At 35.2% G+C, this 26,043-nt stretch overlaps 1 protein-coding gene across 1 annotated transcript in view; it reads left to right on the forward strand.

Annotated features, from left to right (window-relative positions):
- Positions 1-26,043, forward strand: part of LOC128989299 (Y+L amino acid transporter 2-like) — an 81,137-nt gene that overhangs the window by 47,662 nt on the left and 7,432 nt on the right. Inside the window, exons 4-9 of the mRNA XM_054411180.1 lie at positions 380-505; positions 15,553-15,646; positions 20,010-20,054; positions 20,470-20,593; positions 24,575-24,678; positions 25,531-25,627. Of these exons, the coding sequence (XP_054267155.1) occupies positions 380-505; positions 15,553-15,646; positions 20,010-20,054; positions 20,470-20,593; positions 24,575-24,678; positions 25,531-25,627 (590 nt within the window). The remainder of the gene's footprint in view (positions 1-379; positions 506-15,552; positions 15,647-20,009; positions 20,055-20,469; positions 20,594-24,574; positions 24,679-25,530; positions 25,628-26,043) is intronic.

Genomic DNA, 26,043 nt, shown 5'->3' on the forward strand with positions numbered 1-26,043 from the left:
ACCGCGTCCTTGTATTTTAGGTTAGGTTAGGTTAGGATGCAATGATGGAGTTGATAGTAACAATTTTAAACGAAACAGTGGTGAATAAAGAGAGGAGAACAGCTGTTTATAATTCACATTAAACTCTTGTGAAATTCCTCAACATTTAATCTATCATAGAACCTTCAATACGTTGCTGTCACGTTTAATACGTATAGGCTACAACTCCTGCATGGGCAAACTCATTACCCAGAATTATTGCTATGTCTTTTTCTATTACTTCTGTAGTGTTTTACCTCATTTTACATTGACGCTGTAGGTTAGAAGGCTCCAGTAACACCCACCTTGACCCTTTATTACTTACATTTCCTTGTTGTAATCTTCTATTTCGCTGTTTCAGTGGTTCTCACCTTCATCAATTGTTGGGATGTCAAATGGGCCACCAGGGTGCAGGATACATTCACCTACGCCAAACTGTTCGCCCTCTTCGCCATCATCGTAGCCGGTGCTTACATGCTGTTTACTGGTGAGTACATCACTAAGTTTCACTACATTCAATGATAATACCTAGAACAGAAATTGCATGGATCATGAACATAACAAATGTTTTCATTGGCTCGAATGTCTATACTATAGCCATAATAGCTGGTTTGGACGTTTTTGACAGTTCTGATAAAATATTAATAAACACGTGCTTACTTTCGGGTCAGTGACGTAATTTGTTTATGATTATGATCCATACCGTTTTTGTTCTATCCGTGGATATTGCGGGATTATATTTCGTCACTACGGCTTCGGTGGACTCGGCCCGGGCTTAAATTGACAACCTAAAAACCAGCGAACACATAACATTATTATTATTATTATGTGCTCGCTGCTAAAAACCGAGCGAGGGTTAAATTGAAATTTTTTCCTACGTCATGAACAATATTTTTCGTCAAACTAAATAATTAATTCACATAAATTGGGTATGCCTACATTGTTTACCTTTAGAAATTAGCTTCCAAAATGTTTGTTTTCTGGTTTTGTTATTATATAGGGACAGCCAATGTACTTTTATTTATAATATGCAATATGTATTACCATTGAATATTGGATACCAACACGAAATCAATTATTTTATTACAGTAGGTAATGAATTCTCTTAAATTTCAATGTGTCTTAATTTCGATTAAGGGGGTATATTTGTTGAAAAATCAATTTAAAATGCCGATAAACAGAAATAAATATTAATGATGACGCAATTTTAGTTACAGTATTCTTAATCGGGAATTTTCTTCCAAAATTTGCCGACGAATTTTACGACTAGTATGAATACTACAATGGATTATTTTTTCCAAAGGAGAAAAGAGCTACTTTAGCCCCTCAAAGCACGAAAGCACGAATTAAAACATCTGTTTTGCTGCAGTATCTTTGAGGGAAAACACTTTTTGAAAAGGATATTTCCAATATTTACCTCGGAAAATCCTACAGCAACGGTGTTCAAAGTCACATAACCTAAAATAAAGATAATTCAACATTGTAAACCGTTCCAAACCAGAATATTTTGTCTTAAAAAACTTTGAGGTATCGAGTTGAAACTGCGATTTTGTTCCTGGTACTTACAACATTAATGGGATAATGTTAATTAATGGGATTAATGGGATTTTGTATGTTTTGTTGAATTGAGGGTACAAATTATTTTCAGATAGAAAGTACAGTTCAGTTTCAGTTGTTCGATTTGCTATTAAAGCGACCTCGATTTACTTGTTGGCTATCGTTATCCAGTTATCGTTGGCATTTCCTAGCGCAAGAATTTCACTTCTCTTGCCCTTTGCTGAGAAAAAAAGCCACCTATATTATTCTTTTTTTTACACAGTTACTATTAGAAATTCGATTACAATCTTTCGTTACGGCAGTACAAATGAGCGGCAACAACTAACATCATAGTTTTTCATGAAATTTCGTAAAAACAATACAATTATAAACGTCTAAACTACTTATATGGCAATTCTTTAATCTCCTCCTCTTTAATTTTGCAATCTAATCCCTTACCGCTCATTATAGTATTCACAACCATGCTAGCTTACGTTAAATGAATTTGAATTTGGTATGTTGTATTCTTAAATAAAATCTTAAGAAATACTATCATTTAATGATTGAATATTAGGTGTACATGTACAGGTCTAAACACAAATACCGTATTTTTACCGTCGGTTTTAATGTAGAAACGTATATGCATAATTTACTTTTGATTTAATACAAAGTTATATATTTTACTTACAACACGATCATTTAATTTTTTACTTCAAATTAGGGTTAATCATCAACAAATTAATTGCCGAAAGAACCCATCAATACATAGATATATTAAAAAGCGTTCAAACAAGCAAACCGTGAATAGTTCAAAAAGTCCAATCTCTCAAAGCACAGTTTTTGTTTCAAGGAAAGAGGTCAACGAATTTCCGAGCTCCTTTCAAACAGCGTGTTTGTAATCAGTAAAACACCAATCTACATTGCTAGCGTAAAATCTTTTGCCCACGAAGGATTTTTGTAAAGTAAACGCTCTTCTTTCGCTATATCGCATGCGTTCTAGAGGAAAGAGTTATCCTACGCTTAAAGTCATATATTTTTCTAGGTTATTGAACAGTTAAGCAAATTAGGATGTGTCTCAAACAACGGGGCCACAACAATATCACCTGTACACATTGCCAATGGGCAGGATTTAAACCCGGTTACCCATGGCAGAAGTCCTCAGGTAGACCCGGTCAGGAGACAGGTTCCATAGTGCACAGTAATCATTCTATCAGTCGCGCACAATTTCCACATAAAAGTTGTGAACTCATCAGTAACGGAGTGAACATTTTTTCCAGAGTATGTTATACACTTACAATAAGTTTCATCATGACATACAACATTCCTCATATTTAAGCAAGTTTGTGTATCCTCTAACTTATTTCACAAATCGTAAACTTGTTTCTAGCACCATTATTAAGTTGGTATACAAAGAAGCGTTCAAGTATGTTCATAGTTTAGAAGAAACAAACTACTGTACCTCAATCACTATAATTACGTTCAATTTTGAATGTTTTGTGTCTTTAGGCATATACTTAATGAAATACTGTGAAAGTACCGGTGAATAAATTTTATCTTAAAAAACTGCAAATCTTCCTAACTCTATCAAATATTAATGTTAGTAAGTGCACCGGTTTTTTTAGAATGAAATAGCGATTTTTTCTGACTGCCGAAACACTCCAAAGTTTTGTTGCCTGGCCCAGATGAAGCTATGATCTCGACATCATTGCGTGAGACTCCTATGATTGGTCGACAAAAGAGTTCTTCTTCTTCCTCATTGTGCGTTAACCGAGTTCAGCATTCAGACTCCACTCCAGTTAATTACAATCCCCCCTGACTTGGCATTCCCCTCTCCAACAACCTAGGTTAAGCCAAAGGGTGGGCAATTACCCACTTTGTTGGCAAAACTGTGGGTATTTGATAAAAGTGGGTAATTTGTTGTAATAGCATGTAATTTTTATGTTGTAATGTTTTCATCTTCTATGATTAGTCTATAAATTATACTTCTGAAACTCTGCCTTGGTCATTTCAAAAAAAAGGAGGCATGACGATAATTTTTTTTTAATTGTTTTTGACAAATAGGTTGCTATCTTAATTTCCGTTGACAAAGAAAAACTTTGATCAGATACCAAACTTCGATGAATACGTTAACGTTACGTGTAGGGAGATAACAAATCAAGAAAAGCTCCCTGAGCCTGAGAGTCCTATCCATTTTCCATTTATATACTTGATTGGTGGACGTTGACGACCCTTAAGTTCAGTATTCTGAACCATCACTCATCAGGACATACCGTATAGAGGAATTTTGCATTGTTCATTGGCGGGATTTGAATATGGACTTTCTTTCTGAACTCCGGCCCTCTAGGCGTCTAAACTTCACTTCGTTTGGCCACTATCGTTTGATTCAATGTGTTGACGAACCCCATAAAGGCCCGTTGTCCAAGAACGCGTCTGTTGCGTCCGACGCTGAGTAATAGACGCTGGCGATGGACGCTCAGTGACTGCTAAGCATTGGTTTCTATGGGCCTGTTGTCCAAGGGAGCGTCTCTAGCGTCAGACGCTTGAGACGCTGAGCGTCTGACGCTGGGCACTGCTCCGGGAGCAGACGGGATCGCTGACGGCCAGCGTCTATTGCGTCTATTGCATTGTTGTTCCTGTGTTCTCCCGTATACTCCATAATACACAGTATCTTAATGTAATGGCTATAGTCAAAGAAATATAGAATATGACCTAAAAAGATTGCAAGATAATGTTTTAGGGTTTTATTTTGTAGTGTTGAGTCTGCTGAGTGTTATACTAAAGGTTGCCAAAAATCGGTCCATGGGAAACCCCCTAAAATCATTATAAAAAATGGTAGCTTTTCCCAACATTGGAAAAATAATAAAAAATGATTCCACATGCATTTTTTATGCACATTTTCGAGATATTGACTTAAGACCACCACCAGTATTTATTGGGTGGTTAGTACTTCATTTCGATAGGAAACACGTTTATGGCCGCCATCTTGGATCCACCATATTGGATATAAATATTGTTTTTTATGTAATGATAGTTTTGTGACACATCATTTACAAAACTAGATTTTCATGCTAATTTCAATAAGGGAATCCGTTTTTATTTTTTTTCGTTTTAAAGTTATTCAAACGAAAACCCTTCCCCATACATTTCTTATAGGTTTCGTACTTTTATCATTTTTTTTTTAATATCTCCAGCTCTTATTAACGCTTGCAGTTCGTATCAACCTTAAAATATTCAGTAATGTAAGGGCTTCCATTTGAGTTATTGATAATTAAAATCAGACGAGTTAGAGACCCGCTACGAAGAAAAACACAAAATTAAATTAAAATTACAGTCTAAAATAATTCACCAAAGTATTGACTTTTATTTTAGCTATGGATTACATATTGGGAGTTATTTAGAATAGGAGATATCTGTATTTAAGTAAAGACAAAATTTCAAAATAATAATAAATTAGTATTAAATTAAATTATTACAATTTAAACTTCAAGGGATTTAACGGAACTTAAACTGTTTCCATTAAAAGTAAAAAAAAAAAAAAAAAAAACACTTAACAGACTCTTGTCTGCATTAAAGTGGTTTTTGATAAGTATTCTAAAATATCCTTCATCACTTCTCTTTTTGAAAACACTGTGGGTACACAATCGAGGTTCACTAAAGGTCCAGAATTTCCTCGTTTTCTATCTCTTCGATGAATAGGATCTTCAAGACTTGGCTCTTAACGCTAATAGTGAGAGCAAAATAAATTTTAACACAGCAACCAACTGTTGAACTGAATAGACGCGTTCTTGGACAACGGGCCTCTAAGCGATCGACGCCCAGCGATCATCGCTCGGCGATCATCGCTCTGCGTCAGACGCAACAGACGCGCCTTGGACAACGCAGCTTAACTTCGCGTGGATCTCCTCGTGTGGCCGGGGCCTATCCGTGCCATTCAATTTAGAGAAGATCAAATATATTTTGTCCGCGATCGTCTAAGAGATTCTTACCATGACAGGCCTGAATCAGTATGGTCATCATAAATTTATCTCCTCAACTACTCTACATTACGTTGGTTGTCGGCTGTATGTTTGAAGGCCGGTAATTCGTGTTAACGGTCTAACAACGTGATAACGGTGTTAAACCATTAGGAATTTCGCATATTTAACTACCAGTGTCAGTTTCTATGTCAATGTATCTAGGGTGAAAGAGAATGTGCGAGCCAGGCACGTGGAATCTGTCTGCATTAGTTGCTTGATTGCTCCATGCGCAACCAAAGTTAATTGCTCCTGTATTATTGCTCAGCTCCTCCAGAATGGTTTAATTTCTTACGAGTCAATTAACGAGGTTTTCACACTAGAGCAACTTGATCTTTGAGAATAGGTTGCATTTTTAGTAGTACGTTCGCTAATGAACCTTTTTACTTGCAACCTTATTAAATGTTGTAGTAAATTAGAGAAAGGAACTGATTGGACTTTCACTAGTTGATCAATACGGCTAACAGGGTAGGTAAGTGGTTATAGTGTTCACCGAATAATCTGAAGGTCTCTGGTTCAATCCTGAGAAAATTCAAAGAGTAGACCCAAGATCCTAGCTAAAGAAACGATTGATTTAAATATAGCTCCAATGATCATAATCTTCATACTTCACTCACCCTACATGCTCAGCTCACTGCTTAAAATACACTTCAAATATACTTAATGAGTTACAATTTCCTTGAGAAGTTAATTTTAATTACAAGTACTATTATGAGAAGTTTGTAAGATGATCTATTCTCGAAACAGCTTGTGTGATCTAAACGCTGTTGATCGTTGCAATATTTGCAATCAAATTGTTGGGAGTGGACATTTGTTTGACCACGACTATTAAAGTATCTTGTGGCGAGTCGTAACCCGATGATATATCCAAATATTTTACCACCATCTAATTTTGTTTTACCATACCAAGTAACGCTCTTTGATTTATCTATTATTACGTAAGGATTACAGTATTATCAAATACTTGCTCATCAAGTGGTCTAAATTATGCCTAATTTGCTCCATAAAATCAGTAAAATTAAATTTTATCGCAAGGTTGCCAAAATATTCTCCCCGGCCCAATGCTACCATGTGTCTAAATAGTTCAACATTGTGAATGAGCTGACAAAAGTATCGGAAACAATGCATTTTTTACACTGTAATTTTCTTGTTGTTTCTAGGGGGAAACCAGTCAAACAAAGATGAAATTTTATTTTCGATGGTGATTTTCCCACAAAAATCACTTCAATTACGAAAAATCTTGTTAAAAAAACGGCTCTAACAGTTATATATTAAATTTAAATCTTTCAATCCGTGTTATAATCCTTTTAACCCTGAATAAAATGGCAAAACCCCCAGCAAATTTACAGTTAGTGTTCAAAAGTTATTAAAAGTGTTTTGAATAAATATAGTTAGTTGTTACATTTTTTTCTTATAAAAGAAGTTTGGTGTACCATTTTGATATACATGTAATGAAAGAAAGTATGGGTCAGTTTTAGTGGTATCGTTTAGTATTTTATCTTAAAAATACAATACTTGTGTCAATAAAAATAACGAACTTATTACTAATTTTGGTCAGTAGACGTAAGAAAAGTTTCAGCTACTAATAAGTATTAAATAAAACTAAATAACAGCGAATGTAAAGAAGTGTTGATTACCGTAGGTTAAGTTCACATTTGCCCTCAGAAGACGTAAATAAATAATGATTAATTTAAAACTTTGAATGTAGTCCGTACTATGGAATATACAATATTTATTACTAAAATTGTTTCCTTACATTTTTGTACTATTTTTAACCAATATTTCATCAACAGCCATCTTGGAACGGCCTTGGATTTACGCTTTAGTAGAAATCACAAGCAATGTAATTATTTTCACGTATTGCACGCGATATGTCAATAACCGGTGGAGATCGCAACATCCTGATGTCAACAATGGGAACAGCTGATAATAACAATAATCAGCTGTTCAGGTAAAAGTCTGCAGACATAGGAGGATCAGTTGTGCAATTGTCAAACTGGTATTTATAACTAGTTCTGCATGTGGAACGGGTTCATTTTCACTACCGCGCTTTACGTGACAGGACGGTTTCTTACATTGTGCGTTACCGTTAAAAAATCACAGTGCGTAGTGGTTTTGTGCAGTGGTTTTTCTCAAGAATAGTGCTTGTGATTTGGTTCTGCAGAAGTATTTTGTGATGTGCGAATTTGTAGTTTAATTGGTTAAATGTGTATTTAAAGTGTTTGCAAATTCTTCACTGTACTTAATGAGTTATCAAGGAAGTGTTGTATACAGTTCACATTATAATGGGAAACAGTAAAAATACATATAAATACTTGAAAATTAAATCTTTAAAATAAGCTTTAAAATAATACTTTAACAATAATTTAAAAAAAGTATAATTTAAAAGTTAAATAGTTGAAAATATCAAATTTTAGCCAAAGACAGTATTAAATAATGCCAAATGTGGCATAGGTTATTAAAATTTAAATTCTTCAATTGTATTTGTTCTTCAATTTATTTTATACTTTTAAATATAGGAAAATAGTTTCAATATTCAATATAGCGGAGATCATAGTATCTTACAAATAATAATGTTAAATAGGCCTAACAATTTTTTTGTTTACTGTAATTTACTAGTACTAGAATTTCTATTTCCATTAAATTTAAATTTTCTAGTTTTAAATTCTATTCACATTACTTTAAACAATCATTTAAATTAAATTATCATTTTATCGACTTTGTTGAATTTTTTTAGATTTGTTCTGAAGATAAAATTTTTGTTAAGTGATTGTTACCACATCATTATTGGTCGAGGGGTCAATCAGTAAAAACATCACTAATGCCTCAGATTCAAATAAGGTTAAAAAAACAATTAACATTATTCAGTATAACAATTTAAACATTTAAAAAAAAATCAAATAGGCAAGAGAATTCCTAAAGCTCCTTAAAAACTTTTTAAATTAAAAATACCCAGTTGTTAGACAACTATACAGGGTGATCAACTCAAGGAGGCCACCATTGGGATATCGGAAACGGTAAGAATTAGAGAAAACTTTAAATGGGGGACATTCCTTTATTTTTTGTGGCAGTTAAAAATATGATTTTATTTTTTCGAAATTCAGCCGCCATTTTCCAAAATGGCGGCCAACTTTGAAATTTCTTATAGAACACCCTCTTATAGTAGGTTTATAGCGAAAATTCGAAAAGTAAATAAGTCAAATAAGTCTTAAAATTACATCCACATTCCAAAAAGATCATAAAATTCGTTAAAACTATTAATTCTATTATTTTAAAAATGGCAGCCATTTTCCAAAATGGCGGCAAACTTGAAAAGTGGAAAACTGTGTATTTTATGGTCTTTATGGAATGTGGATGCAATATTAAGACTTCTTTGACTTATTTACTCATCGCATTTTCGCTATAAACCTACTTGTTTAGGAGCTACATGATGTAAAATGTACACCGGAAGTCATTTTTCCATAGGCTGTAACTCCTAAACGAGTGGGTTTATTGAAAAAATGTCAAGAATAAAAAAGTTTTTAAATTGCCTGTTCTATCCGAAAACATGATAAAATATAGGGTGTTCCATAAGAAATTTCAAAGTTGGCCGCCATTTTGGGAAATGGCGGCTGAATTTCGAAAAAATAAAATCATATTTTTAACTGCCACAAAAAATAAAGGAATGTCCCCCATTTAAAGTTTTCTCTAATTCTTACCGTTTTCGATATCCCAATGGTGGCCTCCTTGAGTTGATCACCCTGTATACAGTACACACATTTAACATTACAGTAGACAATATCACAGAATAGTCTCACCATATATTCTTAGTTTATTAAAAAATAAGTTATAAAAACATGAGTAATATTATTCTTGGATTTTAAACTGTTAATTTAATGGAGCAAAGCATTCCTAAACTTAGGTTTTTACCCATTCAAATTATTATCCCTTTTCAAGTACACTTAAATAAAACATATTTATCAAAATTATATAAATCAAATTAATTAATAACATTTAAAGTTTTAAGTGAACATAAGATGATAATTTAAAATAATTGAAAAACATAGTGTATGGTCAGGGTATGTGGATAGTCTACACACATTTTGAATGCTAATCACATAACTGTGTGGTAATCGGTGACCAATAAATCTTGAAAGAGATCCAATATGTTATGCATATTGAATATTTACATTTATTTGGTTTAATGAAAACCAAAAATGTTCAATATCTTTCAAATTGTAGTTTGTTATAAATAATATACTTTGAACAAACTTTTACCGGGTAAACATTGGTTCTTGTGCTATACTCTCACATTGATGTTCCCTTTCTAAGAGTTCTTCCAACTCATGGAAAACAAGTTTTTTACCAGAATCTATCCTGGGTGTTTCCGACTCCTTATAAAGATATTGATCATACAATTCTTTACAATGTTTAGCTTCTCAGTTCTATAGATGGAAAATATCACTTGTAAAACACAGTGTTTTTCACTCCGTTTATATATATTTTTATAATTAAGTTATAGAAAGTTATTTTTGTCAGCAATTTTTTACGAAGCTAGTGGGATAAATAAAATACCATACCTGTAAAAGTGCAGTGAAGAATTTGTAAAAGTACTGTGATTTAAACAGAAAATACAATTTTATTTTTTCTGACAATATTACAGCTAGGTCTATAATGTGATAAATTAAATTATATTTTTACCAAAGAAGAAACCTAGACAATTAGTATACATTTAAATTATATTAGTTACCACGATGAATACAAACTTTCTTAAACTGCTAGTAATTTTCCTGTGTAGTTCGCTCACAGTGTGTGAAGACATAGAGGAGAATGACCGTGAAAAACGAACAATTGGACTACTTTTCCGATCTTTCGTAGATACATTCCAAACCCAACGTCAGCCAGCCCCAATGGTGTATTCCTACCAACCTCCAAGACAATCCAGACCACCTGCACAAGCTCAGCAAGCTCAATCAACAAAAGCAGATTTGCTTTCTTCATCAAAAAATCTTTTCCAGCAGAAGAAAAATCTTTTCAAGCCAACACAAGCCCCAGATGTAGAGTTTATAGCGCCTTCCAAACGTCCGCCTCCAGTAGTGACCCAAGCTCCTAGTCCTGCACCGCAAGTAGCAGCTCCTGATCAAGCCAATCAAAATCAAGCTCCTCTAAATTCTCAGATACCTCCAGCAAATCCATTTTTGAATTTGGCGTCTCTTCAACAGCAACATCCCTTAGCTCCTTTGGCAGCTCAAATCCTGATCATTCCTTTCCAAGGGAAACAAATTCCTGGAATGACCTTTCCAGTTGAGGTTGAACCACGAATTCCTCCTCCGGCTGATCAACATTTCAATTATCAAGCTGAGATTTATCTTCACCCTCCTCAGAACGGAGTGCATCCTCTACTTGGTCAATATCCTGCACAGTATTCTCCTGGGAATGGATGGCACGATGCGAGTGATCTTCTCTCGAGAGGACTTCAGTCAAACTATGAAAACGATGCAAGAGAAGAAGCTGGGGTTATTAATTTGACCAAAACAAATCAACCTGAACGACCAGCTTATGACTCAAAGGTTGAGTCTTCATCTAGCGGAAACTCCGTTCAACAACCTTCTAGTGAAGGAAATCACTCCGATAATCCAAAAGAAAATATGGAGAGTAGGCAAGACAACGATGTTCAAAGATATTACGAAGGGCAGAGGCAAATTTTGGGACAACCACTATTTCTCCCTTATTTCAATACTGAAATAGAAAATGCTGGGAGATTTTATCAACCACAGACACAGGGTTTTCTGTTTCCTTACCAAATAAATGGATTTAGTTTCCCAGCGGAAAAGTTACCCCAAACCCAAACTCAAAATGATCAAAAAGTTGCCAAAGATAGTCCATCCCAAAACATCGCTCCAAAACAAATAAAAGCAGTAAGCTCTTTACCACCACACAAAAATGTGGTTAATATACATGACTACCTACCGCAAAGGCAAGGTTACCAGAAGTACCCCGAAGGCACCGGAATCTACCAGTATGAAGAGGAATCATCACAGGGAAGATACAATGAAAATAACATCCAATATCCAGAACAGCAACCAAGTCTAAGATATCAAGAAGAAGTTTATGATAATAATCAGCAGTATCAATATCCAACAAGGATCGGAATGGTTCCAAACTCTTTTTCCAAGTATCAGCAGCAAACACTACAGCCAACACAGGGTCAGGGCTACAACGTAGAGTCACAGGACCTTCAGAGAACAGCTGATGTCTACTACAACGGGAATAACTACAAGAGGTCAAACAAAGATGAAAGTGTGAATTAGATGCTCATTGTGTAAATAAATTATTTTTATCCAAGCTGTATTTATTTACCTGCTATAACACAATATTTTCACAACAATGTCAATTCCCATTATAAAACTAGCTGTGACTTTAACAGGTCCATCAATCAAAAGTAGAACTCACTGAGCAAGTTTTCATTTAGTGAAGTGAACTGTGCTTTTGCAAATTCAATTGTAAATTCATCACTATTATCACTTGAATTAAGTCATCAAGGGTTGTTGCGGTACAGAGTCGTTTTGAATAAGTAAGAGTTAAAGTTCAAGTAAACTATGTGCTCAAATTTTTAAGACTATTACATTTTAAAGTCATTTTAAAGATTTTTTCATTTCACCTACCTTTAATTTTTGTGTGTTATCTTAAATTATTTTTGTATTTTAGTATGTTATCTATATATATAAAATCCAATGTATTTTTGTTTGTTTGTTTGTTTGTCCTTTATGGACTCCGAAACCGCTCGACAGACTGTAATGAAACTTTCAGGCATTATTAAGCATTATTCAAGGATAGTTTTTGTGAAGTTTGGTACAGATCCGTCAAAAGGGCTCCGCCCCAGTGGCTCTGGAGTTTCCCATGTTAACCTTATGAGTACTCATATTTAAATGGAATTAAAGAATCTTAACAGCTGGTTCAACTAAAAAAAATAATTCTGTGACTGTGATGTTCAATAGCATTAAAAAGTTTATAGGTTTACCAACAACAGGGTGCAGCACTATTATTATTTTTTTTTATGACAACAGCTAATTTGCAACTAAAAGGTGAGTGAGCGTAGCAAACAAACTTCAATGTGGAGGCGAGTTAGCGTAACGAACGAGCTAACCTGAAGGCAAGTGAGCACAGCAAACGAGCTCCAACCTAAAGGTGATTGAGCGTAGCGAACGAACTTCAACCGGGACGTGATTGAGCCATGCGAACGAGCTCATATTAAAAAAGAAAGAGCATTTTTTACATAAAACCACATTAGGACAGGACGATGTCTGTCGGGCCACCTAGTATACGTACATACAATGAATTTACCATCTGAAATGCTTTCTTAATCTTTTATATTGTGGCATTGTGGGATTGTTAAAAATTACAAAAGTTGTGAAAGTTTGCTACTATGGATTTATAGATCTTAGCGCTCTCATTGTAATCTCAATCCACTGATTAATTATTTATTTAGTTTCATGACAGTTTTAAAGGTAAAATATTTCATATATTTTGTTGAATTTTCAATTTTCATATCCGGGGTCCAAGAGTTATCAATTGTCTAATTTTGATCTACAAATTATCATCAATGTGTCTTTAAACTTATAAGATAACAGATAATTTTTTTCTTTTCTGAGTAAAGGAAAGACTAAGACTCCAAGCTAGAGCAAGAGATGGCTTGGATAATTTAATAAACTTGACGCAAAGCTCCATTCCACCTCGACCACACAACTTCGGCATCCCAATGAGATGGTTACTGTACTTTATAACTTAAACAGTTTTCTCTCTAACATGTCAAAGACCTCATAGCCTCATTTTGTTCTTAACTTGATCTTCTGTTGAATGTTATTTTATTACATCATACTTGCAACATGATGAAGATCTATACAAAAAGTCAATAAATTGTTTCTTAAGCGAATACCTCTTTAGAGGTGATAGTGTGTTCAATATGTATGTCCCAGGTTATATTATAACTGTAATTTTATTTTGTTCATTTTAAATTGAAATGTAGTAATTTATCTATCTACGATGTTAAATGGACAGTAACATTATTCCAGACTGAAGTTATATCTACTCATGATTCTTTTGTATATCTCTAATCTGATGTAGTACATGATGACTCCAAATTAGTCTTAAGCTCACCTTACTCGATTATTGCATTTAGTTTGAGTTTGGATATGAATTCATCACTACAAAGGAGTTCAAACTATTCTAGAGAGTTCTACAAGTCAAAGGTTCTACCTACAATCAAATCTTCTAATCATCTGAAAAGTGATAGAGATAAGGAAAAGATCTAATCCAACCTCATATTAGGGATGAGGCTTTCCAAAACATCTAGACACTACCTTCGACCTTGAATACTGTGTATGAAAGTTAATCAGGTACAATTTCATATCCTGCGACTGTTACGATTCTATTCGAGCCGTACGGCTGTAAAAATTGACTGCTTCAATGCAAAGCAAATACAACCCATTCCTATTGAGCCTCTACAGCCGCGCGACTGGAGCGCCTAGAGCCACGCAACTAGAGTCGTCACGACTCGACTGCTTCGTGAGCAGTTCAGTCGCTTCAGTCACGCGACTGTAACGAATTTATAGTTTATACATACGGAGTTTGAGGTGTGTACCTTCATAGATAATTCAAAGTTGATGGAACTGGTTCGTCACAACCCATACGTTTTCAACCCCAAGCACCCCCAATACTTGACGAAGATGTTTCTGAATAAAAATACTCTGAAACCCCTCTTTTCGCCTTACCATAAACAATGGATTAGGATGTTCATTGTTTTTAACGATGCCCATTAATATTCCCTTTTCTTCCTCTTCTTTATGTAATATATTCGCTGCCAACTGTGCTTACTCCATGACGGTCAAGAGTGCAATCACACAAGTCACTAGTCGTGGGAGTCGCAGGAGTCGTGGCATAGGAATTAAGACAAGTGACTAGAGAGTCGTATCAGTCGCCACATAGGAATTGGACCTTAACGAGATATTTCCCATTCAGCTGGGTATTGTTCAAGAATATTTCATGGAAAAAATATAGATTTTTAGCAGTACACTGTGTCAGTGGCTTAATTAAACTATTTTCTTTTCTTTGCTACCTACAACCCCTCATACTTAGCATTGGACTCTGGTACATTAATATTATGATTAGTTTATAGTGTTACAATACAAACAAGACTACAAATTCTAAAATAAAGTTTTACAATGAATATTGTCTCAAAATGTATTGAGTAAAATCATTCTGCTTTTTTAGGTGTGCCGTTTGAATGGGTTAAAAATAGAAAGTTAACACATTAAATAAAATCACCCATGATAAATTTTGATAGGGAGAACATGATATACGTTTTACGGGCGTTTCAAAATCAATATTGAGGATTATATATTTTAAAATATTCATTCAAGCAATTTTACAGTTATGCTTACCGGTATTGAATGAAATAGCATCTCATGTAGATAAGCATGACCCACATAAGGAGACACAATTGATTAATCAAAACTCAAAAGTCACTATATCTGACTGTCTAGTGACAAAAAGTCCATCTTTTTATTTGACCCCATTGTTGGGATTTATACTTTTGATGCTTATAAAGAATGGTATGTCCGTGCCTCCATTACTAGCTGGACACATCCCTATCAGTAAATTTAATTATTTTTTAGAAATTCCAACAAGTATTTTAGGGACACCTGTCAACGTTTTGGAAGATCTTACTTTTTTCTTGCTTCAATGATACATTAATGGTGCCCACTCATATTGAATACTTGTTGCAAAGATCATACATTTTATATAGCATGTGTAATCTTTGCTTTTAGGAATAAAAAACTGTTTTTTTGTTGGTAATATTTAGTCAGTTTTAAGAAGAAAGAAAAATGAGTAAAAGAACTATGTAGGAATTGTTGTAAGACATTTTTATACAAGGGTGTTTGACATGTACTAAAATGAATTTTTTTAATAACTTCAGCTTTTGTTATATCCTTGGTTTTCTTTTCAGGTCATACTCAACATTTTACTTACGACAACTCAAAAACAGAGGTAACATCGATAGCTTTGTCGTTTTACTCGGGACTGTTTGCATATAACGGATGGTAAGTATCAAACAATATTTCCATAATTATATGGCTATTAATAAAAATTCACCAAATAATTGCATTTAGTGTATCAAAATATTAAAAGAAAACTAAACTGCTGAACTGAAAGTAATTATAGAGCCAAATATGTCATATAAACGCATGAGCATATATCAAATTTACTACAATCGCTTTGAAATTAATTTTTTCTTGAATAAAAATCAATGTCTTGTTTAACTAATTTCCTAATCAGATAATAGTGATTATTTATGTACATATTTGTTTAAATATCAAATAGATGGAGTTAGATGCCATAGAATATATACCATATAACATACATATACAATGCAAATATGTATCTTAATTGGTTATTAACTAATACAAACTACTTATGCTTATGCTATAATCAATGACAGGTGGGTCCAGTATTAACCATAAGATCAAACTTGCAAACTTTTTTATTAGTAAAATATAGGAAGCACATATATAACAAAGAAAATTATATTAGCGAATTTCCCTATAGGGAAGTAGCTATTACCGTAGGTCTCATGGTAAGACCTAGGCCCGGGACCGATTTACTTTTTCATTTTGATGTCCCCAGAGGCCAAAAACACCATTCGTTCAAATTTTTATATATGTATATATATCTAGCTATATATATATATATAATATATATATATATATATATATATATATATATATAGGCACGATAACTTGAGTAATTTTTGTCCGATTTTGATAAAATTTGGTTTGAAGGTGTAAGGCGGGATAAACTTGAATGAGTTCGCGAACCAGCATGATCAGACCATGGGAACGGGGTTTTACGGGGGGTTTTATGGGGTAAAAATGGGTTTTTCTCATTTTTTACCCTTAAAACACAAAATTTATCCATTTTTCTCCAGACCTGTTTAAAGAGCTTAAAAAAACAAATAATTTAGTATATCAAAGTGTTTTTGTACGGTGATTTGTTACGGTGAAAATTCAAAAAATGTTTAATTTAAAATTCCCATGTTATTCTTATGGAGAATATTATTGAGCGGAGCGAGCGAAGCTCTTATACGTCGACTCTTATGCATTTCGTAATACGCAAACTCCTCCTAGACGGCTGAATCAATCGTTTTCAAATTTTGCATGGTGATAAAGACCATATCGGTGAGTGCCAACATCTATATGGCGTTAAAAAAATCTCTCAGGAATCCGCCCCACTGGGTCTCAAAGTTTCAATGTAATCCTTATGGAAGCAGTATTTGACAGTTTGACACATAAACAAAAACATATGATCAGCTGTTGACTTTTGAATGCAGTAGATAAAGAAATAGCTGATAGCATTAATCCACAGATATTAGAACAGAAACGGTATGGATCATAAATATAATCAAATGACGTCACTAGCTTGAGGTCCGTGACGTAGGAAGTGGTGAAGGAAGTAGTAAAGGCAAGTCGTCCGGAGTGTGGGATCAATAGATTAAGGTATTTTCAATCCAATAATGCTAAGGGAAGGGAGGTAAACAGGTCCGTGACGTAGGAAGTGGTAAAGGAAGTAGTAAATGCGAGCTGTCCAGAGATTGGGAACTGTTTATGACCAATAGATTAAGGTATTTTCAATCCAATAATGCTAAGGGAAGGGAGGTAAACTGGTCCGGGACGTAGGAAGTGGTGAAGGAAGTAGTAAAGGCGAGCTGTCCGGGGTATGGGATCTGTTTGTGACCATTAGATTAAGGTATTTTCAATCCAATAATGCTAAGGGAAGGGAGGTAAACTGGTCCGTGACGTGGGAAGTCGTGAAGGAAGTAGTAAAGGCGAGTTGTCCGGGGTATGGGATTTGTTTATGACGATTAGATTAAGGTATATTCAATCCCAAATTGCTATGGAAAGGGAATGAAACAGTTAAAGGCGAGCTGTCCGGAGTGTGGGAACTGTTTATGATGATTAGATTAAGTTATCTGCAATCCTAAAATGCTACGGAAAGGGAGGGAAACAGGTCCGTGACGTAGGAAGTGGTGAAGGAAGTAGTAAAAGCGAGCTGTCCGGAGTGTAGGAACTGTTTAGGACGATTAGATTAAGGTATCTGCAATCCAATAAAGCCAAGGGAAGGGAGGGAAACAGGTCCGTGACGTAGGAAGTGGTGAAGGAAGTAGTAAAGGCAAGCTGTCCGAAATGTGGGAACTGTTTATGACGATTAGATTAAGTTATCTGCAATCCTAAAATGCTACAAAAAGGGAGAGAAACAGGTCCGTGACGTAGGAAGTGGTGAAGGAAATAGTAAAGTAGAGTTGTCTGGAGTGTGGGAACTGTCTATGACGATTAGATTAAGGTATCTGCAATCCTAAAATGCTATGGAAATGGAGAGAAACAGGTCCGTGACGTAGGAAGTGGTGAAGGAAGTAGTAAAGGCAAGCTGTCCGGAGTGTGGGAACTATTTATGATGATTAGATTAAGTTATCTGCAATCCTAAAATGCTACGGAATGGGAGGGAAACAGGTCCGTGACGTAGGAAGTGGTGAAGAATGTAGTGCGGAGTGTGGTCAATGTCTGTGGCAATTAGATTAACGTATCTAAAATGCTAAAATGCTATGGAAAGTGATGAAAACAGGTACACGATGTAGGAAGTGGCTTAGGAAATAGTAAAGTATGAGCATATGGTAGGAACCGTCTGTGGCAGTTAGATTAATGTATCTGAGGCCCCTCGACGTTCAAAGTATAGTGAAGGAAGTAGTAAAGGCTGGCAGTGCAGAGTGAGGGAACCGTTTCGGCAGTTAGATAAATGCATCTAATACTTAAATGTTATGAGAAGGGAAGGAAACAGGTCTATGACGTTGGAAATGGCGAATGAAGTAGTAAGGCTTGCAGTGCAGAGTGTGGGAACTGTCTTTGACAATTACATTAATGTATCTGCAATACTTAAAGTCCATGGGAAGAGGGGAAAACAGGTCCACGACGTAGGGGGTGGTGAAGGAAGTAGTAAAGGTGAGCAGTGTTGAGTGTGGGAATGGATTAATTCATCCGCAATTCTAAAATGCTATGGGAAGAGACTGTAACCTGTAGGTTAAAATTATTACGAAACACGAATCGATACATATTTCGATACATGCAATCGTTTACAATAGAAATTTACAAATGAGTTGACAACAGCTGATTTTTACTCATAAGAGGCTAAAAACGATTTTTACTCCCTAAAGAGTAAAATTTCTACTTTTACTGCTACATACGATTGTTTTTACTGCAGTATTACAAAAACAATATAATATGAACCCTTGATGACTCCGCTCAATTTTGTGGATGCCTCTGCGAACGCCACCTAGTAATATGTTGTAGTTGGCTTGTTTATGGATATATTTTGATCAAACTTGGCAGATTTATTTACTTCATACTGAGCTATTGACATTTTAATAAAAAAACACACTTTAATAGTTTCCCTGTAGCAGCTAACCTAGGTACTCGTTAAACATAAATGTTAATTTAATAGATTAATTGAAAATCGATCCAGGCAAATGGAAATTCGCCAAGTCGGCAGATTTGCTGCAGCGGGGGTATTTTTATTTTAACCTTTGTTATAGTTATTAATTGGTATAGGTATATCATGAAATCTTATTCTTTTAGCGAATTTCCCATATAGGGAATAAGCTATTACCGTAGTACTCATGGTAAGACCTGGACGCGGGACCGATTTTTTTTTTTCGTTTTGAGGTCCCTAGAGGCCAAAAACACCATCCGTTCAAATTCATATATATATATATATTTATATATATATATATGTGTCCGTCAGCACGATAACTCGAGCAAAAATGATCCGATTTTGATGAAATTTGGTAGAAACGTGTAAACGTACGTTTATTCAAACAAGTTCGCGATCCAGCATGATCGGACCATGGGAACGGGGGTTTACGGGGGGTTTTATGGGGTAAAAATAGGTTTTTCCCATTTTTTACCCAAAAAACATAAAATTTAGCAATTTCTTTCCAAACCATTTTGTAGAGCTTAAAAAAACAAATAATTTAGTATATTGAAGCGTTATTATGCGCCTAATGGTTACGGAGAAAATTCCAAAAAATTGTAAATTTAAAATTCCCATGTTATTCTTATGGAGAATAAGTAAACTGTTGTAGTTTGCTTGTTTGTGAACATATTTTGATCAAATTTGGAAAATGTTTTTATTTCTTACTACCGGTAACTATTCACATTTTACAAAAAAAAAACAGTTTTACCCTCCCTGATGCAGCAAATTTAAGTACTTGTTAAACTAATTCTATTTAAATCAAGAATAAATGTTATAGTTTTAAGTAGACATTTCAGTGTAAATCCAATCAGTCAAATGGAAATTCGCTTAGTCTGCAGGTTTGCTGCGGCGGGGGTATTTATATATTCTTGTATGTGATTTCAGGAACTATTTGAACTTCATCATTGAGGAGCTGAAAGATCCCATCAAGTAAGTTTTTTATTTCTTATTTTAGAACTCTTATAATTGTTTTCAAGTATCCTCTTATCATTCCATAACTACTCGGATACCCATACTGTTGACAGGAGTTCTTTCACAATCAGTAATCTGTAAACTGAGAAAAAGGTTTTTATTTATATTAGATTTACCTTTGTAGTACCTTCTTCTTTTTATTCTTTTCTTCCTTTTTTCGTTTTTATTTTTTCATTTTTAGATTTGCCTGAGTTCTTGAATGGGTAAGATGTTTGAGTTACCCCAAACATTTCACCATCTTTTGTGGTATCTTCAGAGGAAGAAGACCCCGTTATAACTCAAGAGCTTAGGCAAGAACAATAAAGACGAATTAAAATTTAATTCAAGTTTTTGAACTGGGATGACACAAAAAACATTTCTATTCACATTATAGGAACCTGCCCAGAGCCATCGCTATCTCCTGTACTCTGGTGACAGTGGTGTACGTCGCCACCAACGTAGCTTTCTACACGACACTGAGCCCTGAGGAGGTGCTGGGTTCGGAGGCCGTAGCTGTGGTGAGTGTAAACAAGTTGAAAAAATGTGTTTGTTTTACTGCAGTGAAAACATATGTTTTTAGTACTCCTGATTGATAAATAATACTAGGGTTGCTTTCATAGCAATGATGCCAGTTGAGCGGAGCAATCATGTTTCGTGGTTTTTATTAAATCGATAAATGAAAAAATGTTTATAGATATAATCCAAAATACAAATGTTCCCACGCTCTGCACTGCTAGCTTTTACTACTTCCTTCACCACTTCCTACGTCGTGGACCTGTTTCCCTCCCTTCCAAGAGCTTATAAGATTGCAGATACATTAATCTAACTGCCACAGACGGTTCCCACACACCGCACTGATGGCCTTTACTACTTCCTTCACCACTTCCTACGTCTCGGACCTGTTTCCCTCCCTTCCCATAACATTTTAGTATTGCAGACACATTAATGTTACTGCCATAAAGCGTTCCCACACTCCGCACTGCTAGCCTTTACTACTTCATTCACCACTTCCTACCTCGTGGACCTGTTTCCCTCCCTTTCCATAGTATTTTAGTATTATATATACAATTATCTAACTGCCACTCCACTAACGTTTCCTATACTCCGCACTTCTCGCCTTTACTACTTCCTTCACCACTTCCTATGACGTGAATCTGTTTAAGTTTGCCATTTGAGATGGATCCATGAATGTGATTCACCGACGAATTGTTTAAGATAAAATGCTATTTGCTATAACCTTATTTAGCTACGTAAATCAAATCTGTTAGTTACTGTACCTAAGATAGTATGTTTTATCTATGACTGTACCTATTCTATCAGTGGTCGTTTCCAAATTGGGACTTAAATGTAAACCTAAGACTTTCTCTGTGGTATTTGATCAGTTGTCATCATCCAAATTTTTTCCTTTGTACTGTGTTTAGGAACATATGCTACGATTCTTTTTTTTCTTCACATTTACGTCGTTATTTTGTAACCAACATGGCAACCCATAAGACCAATGTTAAAATTTAAAAACTTTGAGTTACTTTAAAATTATATAGGCATAATCAAAAATTGAAATTGGTTAGGTACGTCTAAAGAATCCAAACATTTGACAAAACAACCTTGATAAGTTTGGCTAAAATATGTTCAGCCGTTATTGAGATTAAGTGTTATAAAGATTGCATTGAAGTTTATCCCAAAGAGCTTCGCTTCGCTCCGCTCAATGATTGCATTGTTATAAAATTATTTTTCTGTTTTTTTTATTGTGTCTCATTGTATATACTGTACAATACTACATATCGAGGGCCTAAGTCTAATACCACGTATCTTCAAAATATAGGGTTTTGAGATCTATAGTAAAAAAAATAGATTTCATTGTCCCTCACCTAATTCTAAAACCTCGTAAGTCTATAAAAATTGGAAATAATTTAAAAAAATGGGAAATGTAGACCTCGTATCTTGCAGTATTGGTAAACCTTCCTTCTAGCAACACGTATCTTGTATTGTTTACAGTGTGCAAAAGGTGGTCAGCTGTGCCGGTCTGTTATTGTTATGCAGTTTCATAGTGAAAAAAAGAATTTCAGTGTTCAAAATGTAGTAAATATAAGATAGAATTAACTCAGTTTTGTATATATGCAATTAGTTTATTTGTGGCTTTATTACAATTTATGTAATACGTTGTCATAAATCAGTGTTAAGATACGGGGTCTTAGAAGGAGGAATATTCTTACTGTAAAAATACGTTATAACTTGTTATAAAAATTATTGTATTAACTTTTTTGCTAAGGAATAATTTAATACTCTAATTTTTTCTGCAATACAATAAAATAGTAGTTATAACAATAAAGTTGTTATAATAAAAATGCTTAGTGTTTATTTAGCAATACCTCGTATTTTACAAATTGGTAATTCTAATAACTCGTATACCCAATTTCAATACCACGTAAGTTAACCCTCCAACTGGCACATTTAAAAAAAGTTTAATACAATACCTCGTATCTTACTTTTTTTATATAATAACTCTTTTTAAATAATAAATAAACATAAGAAGTGGTTTTTTTTATCAAATTTAATAACTACATGTACATTCCTATAAAGTAATGAGCTGTTTCTCGTAAAACCATAATAATTACAACGTTTTTTTGCTCTCCTGTAAAGTAGGCATTTTCCTCATACGTGGTATTAGACTTAGGCCCTCGATATGTTTCACTACAGCATTGACATTTACCCTTTATCAACATTTAGACATGATTACTTTAAATTTATCATTGTGTTGTCGAATAACAATATACTGGGTGTCCCGGAAAGGAAGCGTTTTTAAAACGAAGAAAACAGAAAAATGGCTTTATTTTGAGCTATTTTTGCAAGAATACCTGTTTGTACACTTCAGGGAAATTACTTGTGAAATATTACATCATCCAGATGTAGACCCCTCCGACGCCGGCACTCTGCCAAACGGAACCTTACATCTGCAAAGACTTGATGGCAGAGTTTTGGTGGGATGGCTTCAATTTCCTTACGAATATTTTGCTTCAGACGATGTTGGGTAGCAGGAGCTGTGTTATACACCCGACTTTTTAGATACCCTAAAAAAAGTCTAGTGAAGTTAGGTCTGGGCTTCTCGGAGGAAAGTTGATGTCACCAAATCTGCAAATGACTTTCCCACGAAACAGCTGCCTTATTGCAGTTATGGAGTCTCCTACTGTATGGCACGTAGCTCCGTCCTGTTGGAACCACAATCTTTGCCTGTTAGCCCGAGATAACGTCTGCAAGAACGGCTGTAAATGATCATCAATCATTGTTTTGTATCGCTGGGAATTCACTGTCATAGTGTTCCCTTGGTTATCCTAAAAAAAATACGGCCCAATTTTTGTAATATGCTCGATATGTTGTTCTGAACACACTTCTCTATGGCTACCGATGGGACGAGGGTTCATAGTTGATCCTGTCGCTTTAAATTTGAGTACTCAGCATTTAATTATGTTCACTGATGGCGTTTGGTTGAGATCATGAAGTCTGTATTTAGCGCGGGAGGGGAGTGTCGTTGAATTGTCACATAAGAAAGCATTTGGTAATAGTAACGTAAACAGAAAGCACGCTGCTCAAAGGTAAAGCGATCCATGGCAAATGATTTTCCACGGGCATAGCTACAAAGACTGATAAGCTCCTTATCTTATCTCTCTTGGACATTCGGCTTTCCACAAAATAAAAGTTCATTTCTTTCTGGGACACCAAGTAATATATCTTATTAGGTGGATTAGGTGGAGCTTAGCATTTTTGTTATTTTGAACTTTCAAGAAGCCGAAAGATCATAATTTTATTTCCGCCCTCCGTTATACATGAAAATCAGACCAAATGTAGAATTCACCTTTACATCATCATACAGCTTTAGAAATAATATGGCTCTTGTAAAAACTATGTTAGGTTGGTTTCTTTTCTACGTCTAAGTAAATTCAGGTAACTAGATGACACTCACAACTGCAATTCCAAGTACCATCAGGGGATGGCACCACTTTTCTGTAAAAACCAGTTAGCCTACTGATGAGTAATGTCTTTAGATTACCACACATGATTTTCAATTATTTAATTCACTATGAGTTTCTAGATTGTTAGGTACATTGATGATTTCCAGTAAGAGATCTGCAAAGGAACAATTAAGGAGAATCACTATCACAACACCAGAAATGGTGAACTATACGCCCTGCCAGCACACCACTTGAAGCTACAACTAAACGGCTAACTAAACAACGAACTAAACAATGCTACATCGGCCGAAAACTACATAATTCACTATTGCAAGAAATGCACACCAATCACCAAGAGAAGGAACGTGCTGAGATCGGCACTGAAAGCATGGCTCCTGGACCGGCCGTTTTACCCACTCAAAGAATTTATCAATGTTACCCACAATTGATTCCAAATTATAGTCCTACACTATTGTTGTTTTTACACAACTGCAATCTAACACTATTTGTAATCTCAATGGTTAATAAAGATGATTCTAATTCTGATTTCAGTCCTTCGCTAACCGAGTGTTTGGATTCATGGCATGGACGATTCCCGTGTTTGTAGCCATGTCTACTTTTGGTGCTGTCAATGGAGTCCTCCTTACCTCATCTAGGTCTGTATTTTTCTTAGTCTTTGACTAAACCATTTCTTAAAATTTTATAATCTTCTGTGAGCACAATTTTATTGGACTGTTTACAAATGCTCAAAAGTTGTTACCTGCAAAAATATTGAATGCAAACAAACTTCAAAAGTTGGGGTTTGTCTGGTTATCTAATATACTATTGAGATTTAAAAATATCAGTTAAAAAAGTGCTCCAGGTCCTGTCAGAAAGTGTTACTGATTAGTTATTAGCAGCACAATGACTAATAGAAAATAGAATCCAAAATTATATCTTTTAAGGATCGAACTGGTAAGCTTCAGATTTGAGGGTGAAGTCATAGACAAATAGAATAGATATAGACTGTCAAAGGAAGCTTCTGACGCCCACTGCTAGGAGTGCCGTGTAGTTACGGCACACACCGCTGCAGACAAGGAGCGCAGGAGCTGTATGCTACCAGCAGACGCTGCAGCGGTGTGCGCTGTAACTACACGACACTCCTGGCGGTGGGCGCCGGAACATATGCTAACCGCACCACTGCTGCCAGTCGATATTCATTCTATTTGTCTATGGTGAAGTATAGGTATTATCACTTAACACAACCAAAATAGATGGTAACTGATACAATATACTTAACATGGGCGTACCCAGGGGGGGCAAGAGGGCCCGGGCTCCCCGCAGATTTTGAAAACACATTTTATTTAGGACCCCCCCCAAATGAATTTGATCCCCAACCAGTCAGTTGCCCCCCCCCCCTATCACTGGGTGCGCCCCTGATACTTAAAAATCTGTACATAGTTTATGTTTTACAAGCATAAATTGTGTTTTACGAATCAGATTCAAATTCTTGTCTGAATGTTTTGCAGGTTGTTCTACGCAGGTGCTTGTGAAGGACAGATGCCGGAAATTCTCACTATGATTCAAATTTCCCGCCTTACTCCCACCCCAGCCGTACTAGTAATGGTAAGTACAAGTTAGAGTGAAAAACTCCAGAGAGAGTGTACCAGTTGGGGTGGTTTTGTTCAAAAAGCTCATCTCTCATCCTTCACTACTGAAATAGTTTTTACGCCACACTACATTATTTTGACGAACTTCCCATGCAAGGATTTAGTCCAGAAAACAGCTGTTTGCCGCCAGCTTATTCAAATGGGGTTTCATTGCGTACTACTGTTCTGCAATGAGTTTTACAGGACACCAATCAGCTGATTATACTGTATTTAGGTGGCAATGAGTGGTTGGTTATAAACAAAAACATAACCTTTCCTTAGTTGGTCAATTTTTAGTCCTTTAGTTGGTGGAAATATATAAGGATTTGTACAGATTTAGTAGTATGGCGTAAACTATCGTATGTAACTCGTCCAAAATGTGTGTACCGGACT

The sequence above is a fragment of the Macrosteles quadrilineatus genome, unplaced genomic scaffold, assembly GCF_028750875.1.
Source record: "Macrosteles quadrilineatus isolate MER2022 unplaced genomic scaffold, UCM_ALF_1.0 Scaffold_1__1_contigs__length_201487025, whole genome shotgun sequence".
NCBI lineage: Eukaryota > Metazoa > Arthropoda > Insecta > Hemiptera > Cicadellidae > Macrosteles > Macrosteles quadrilineatus.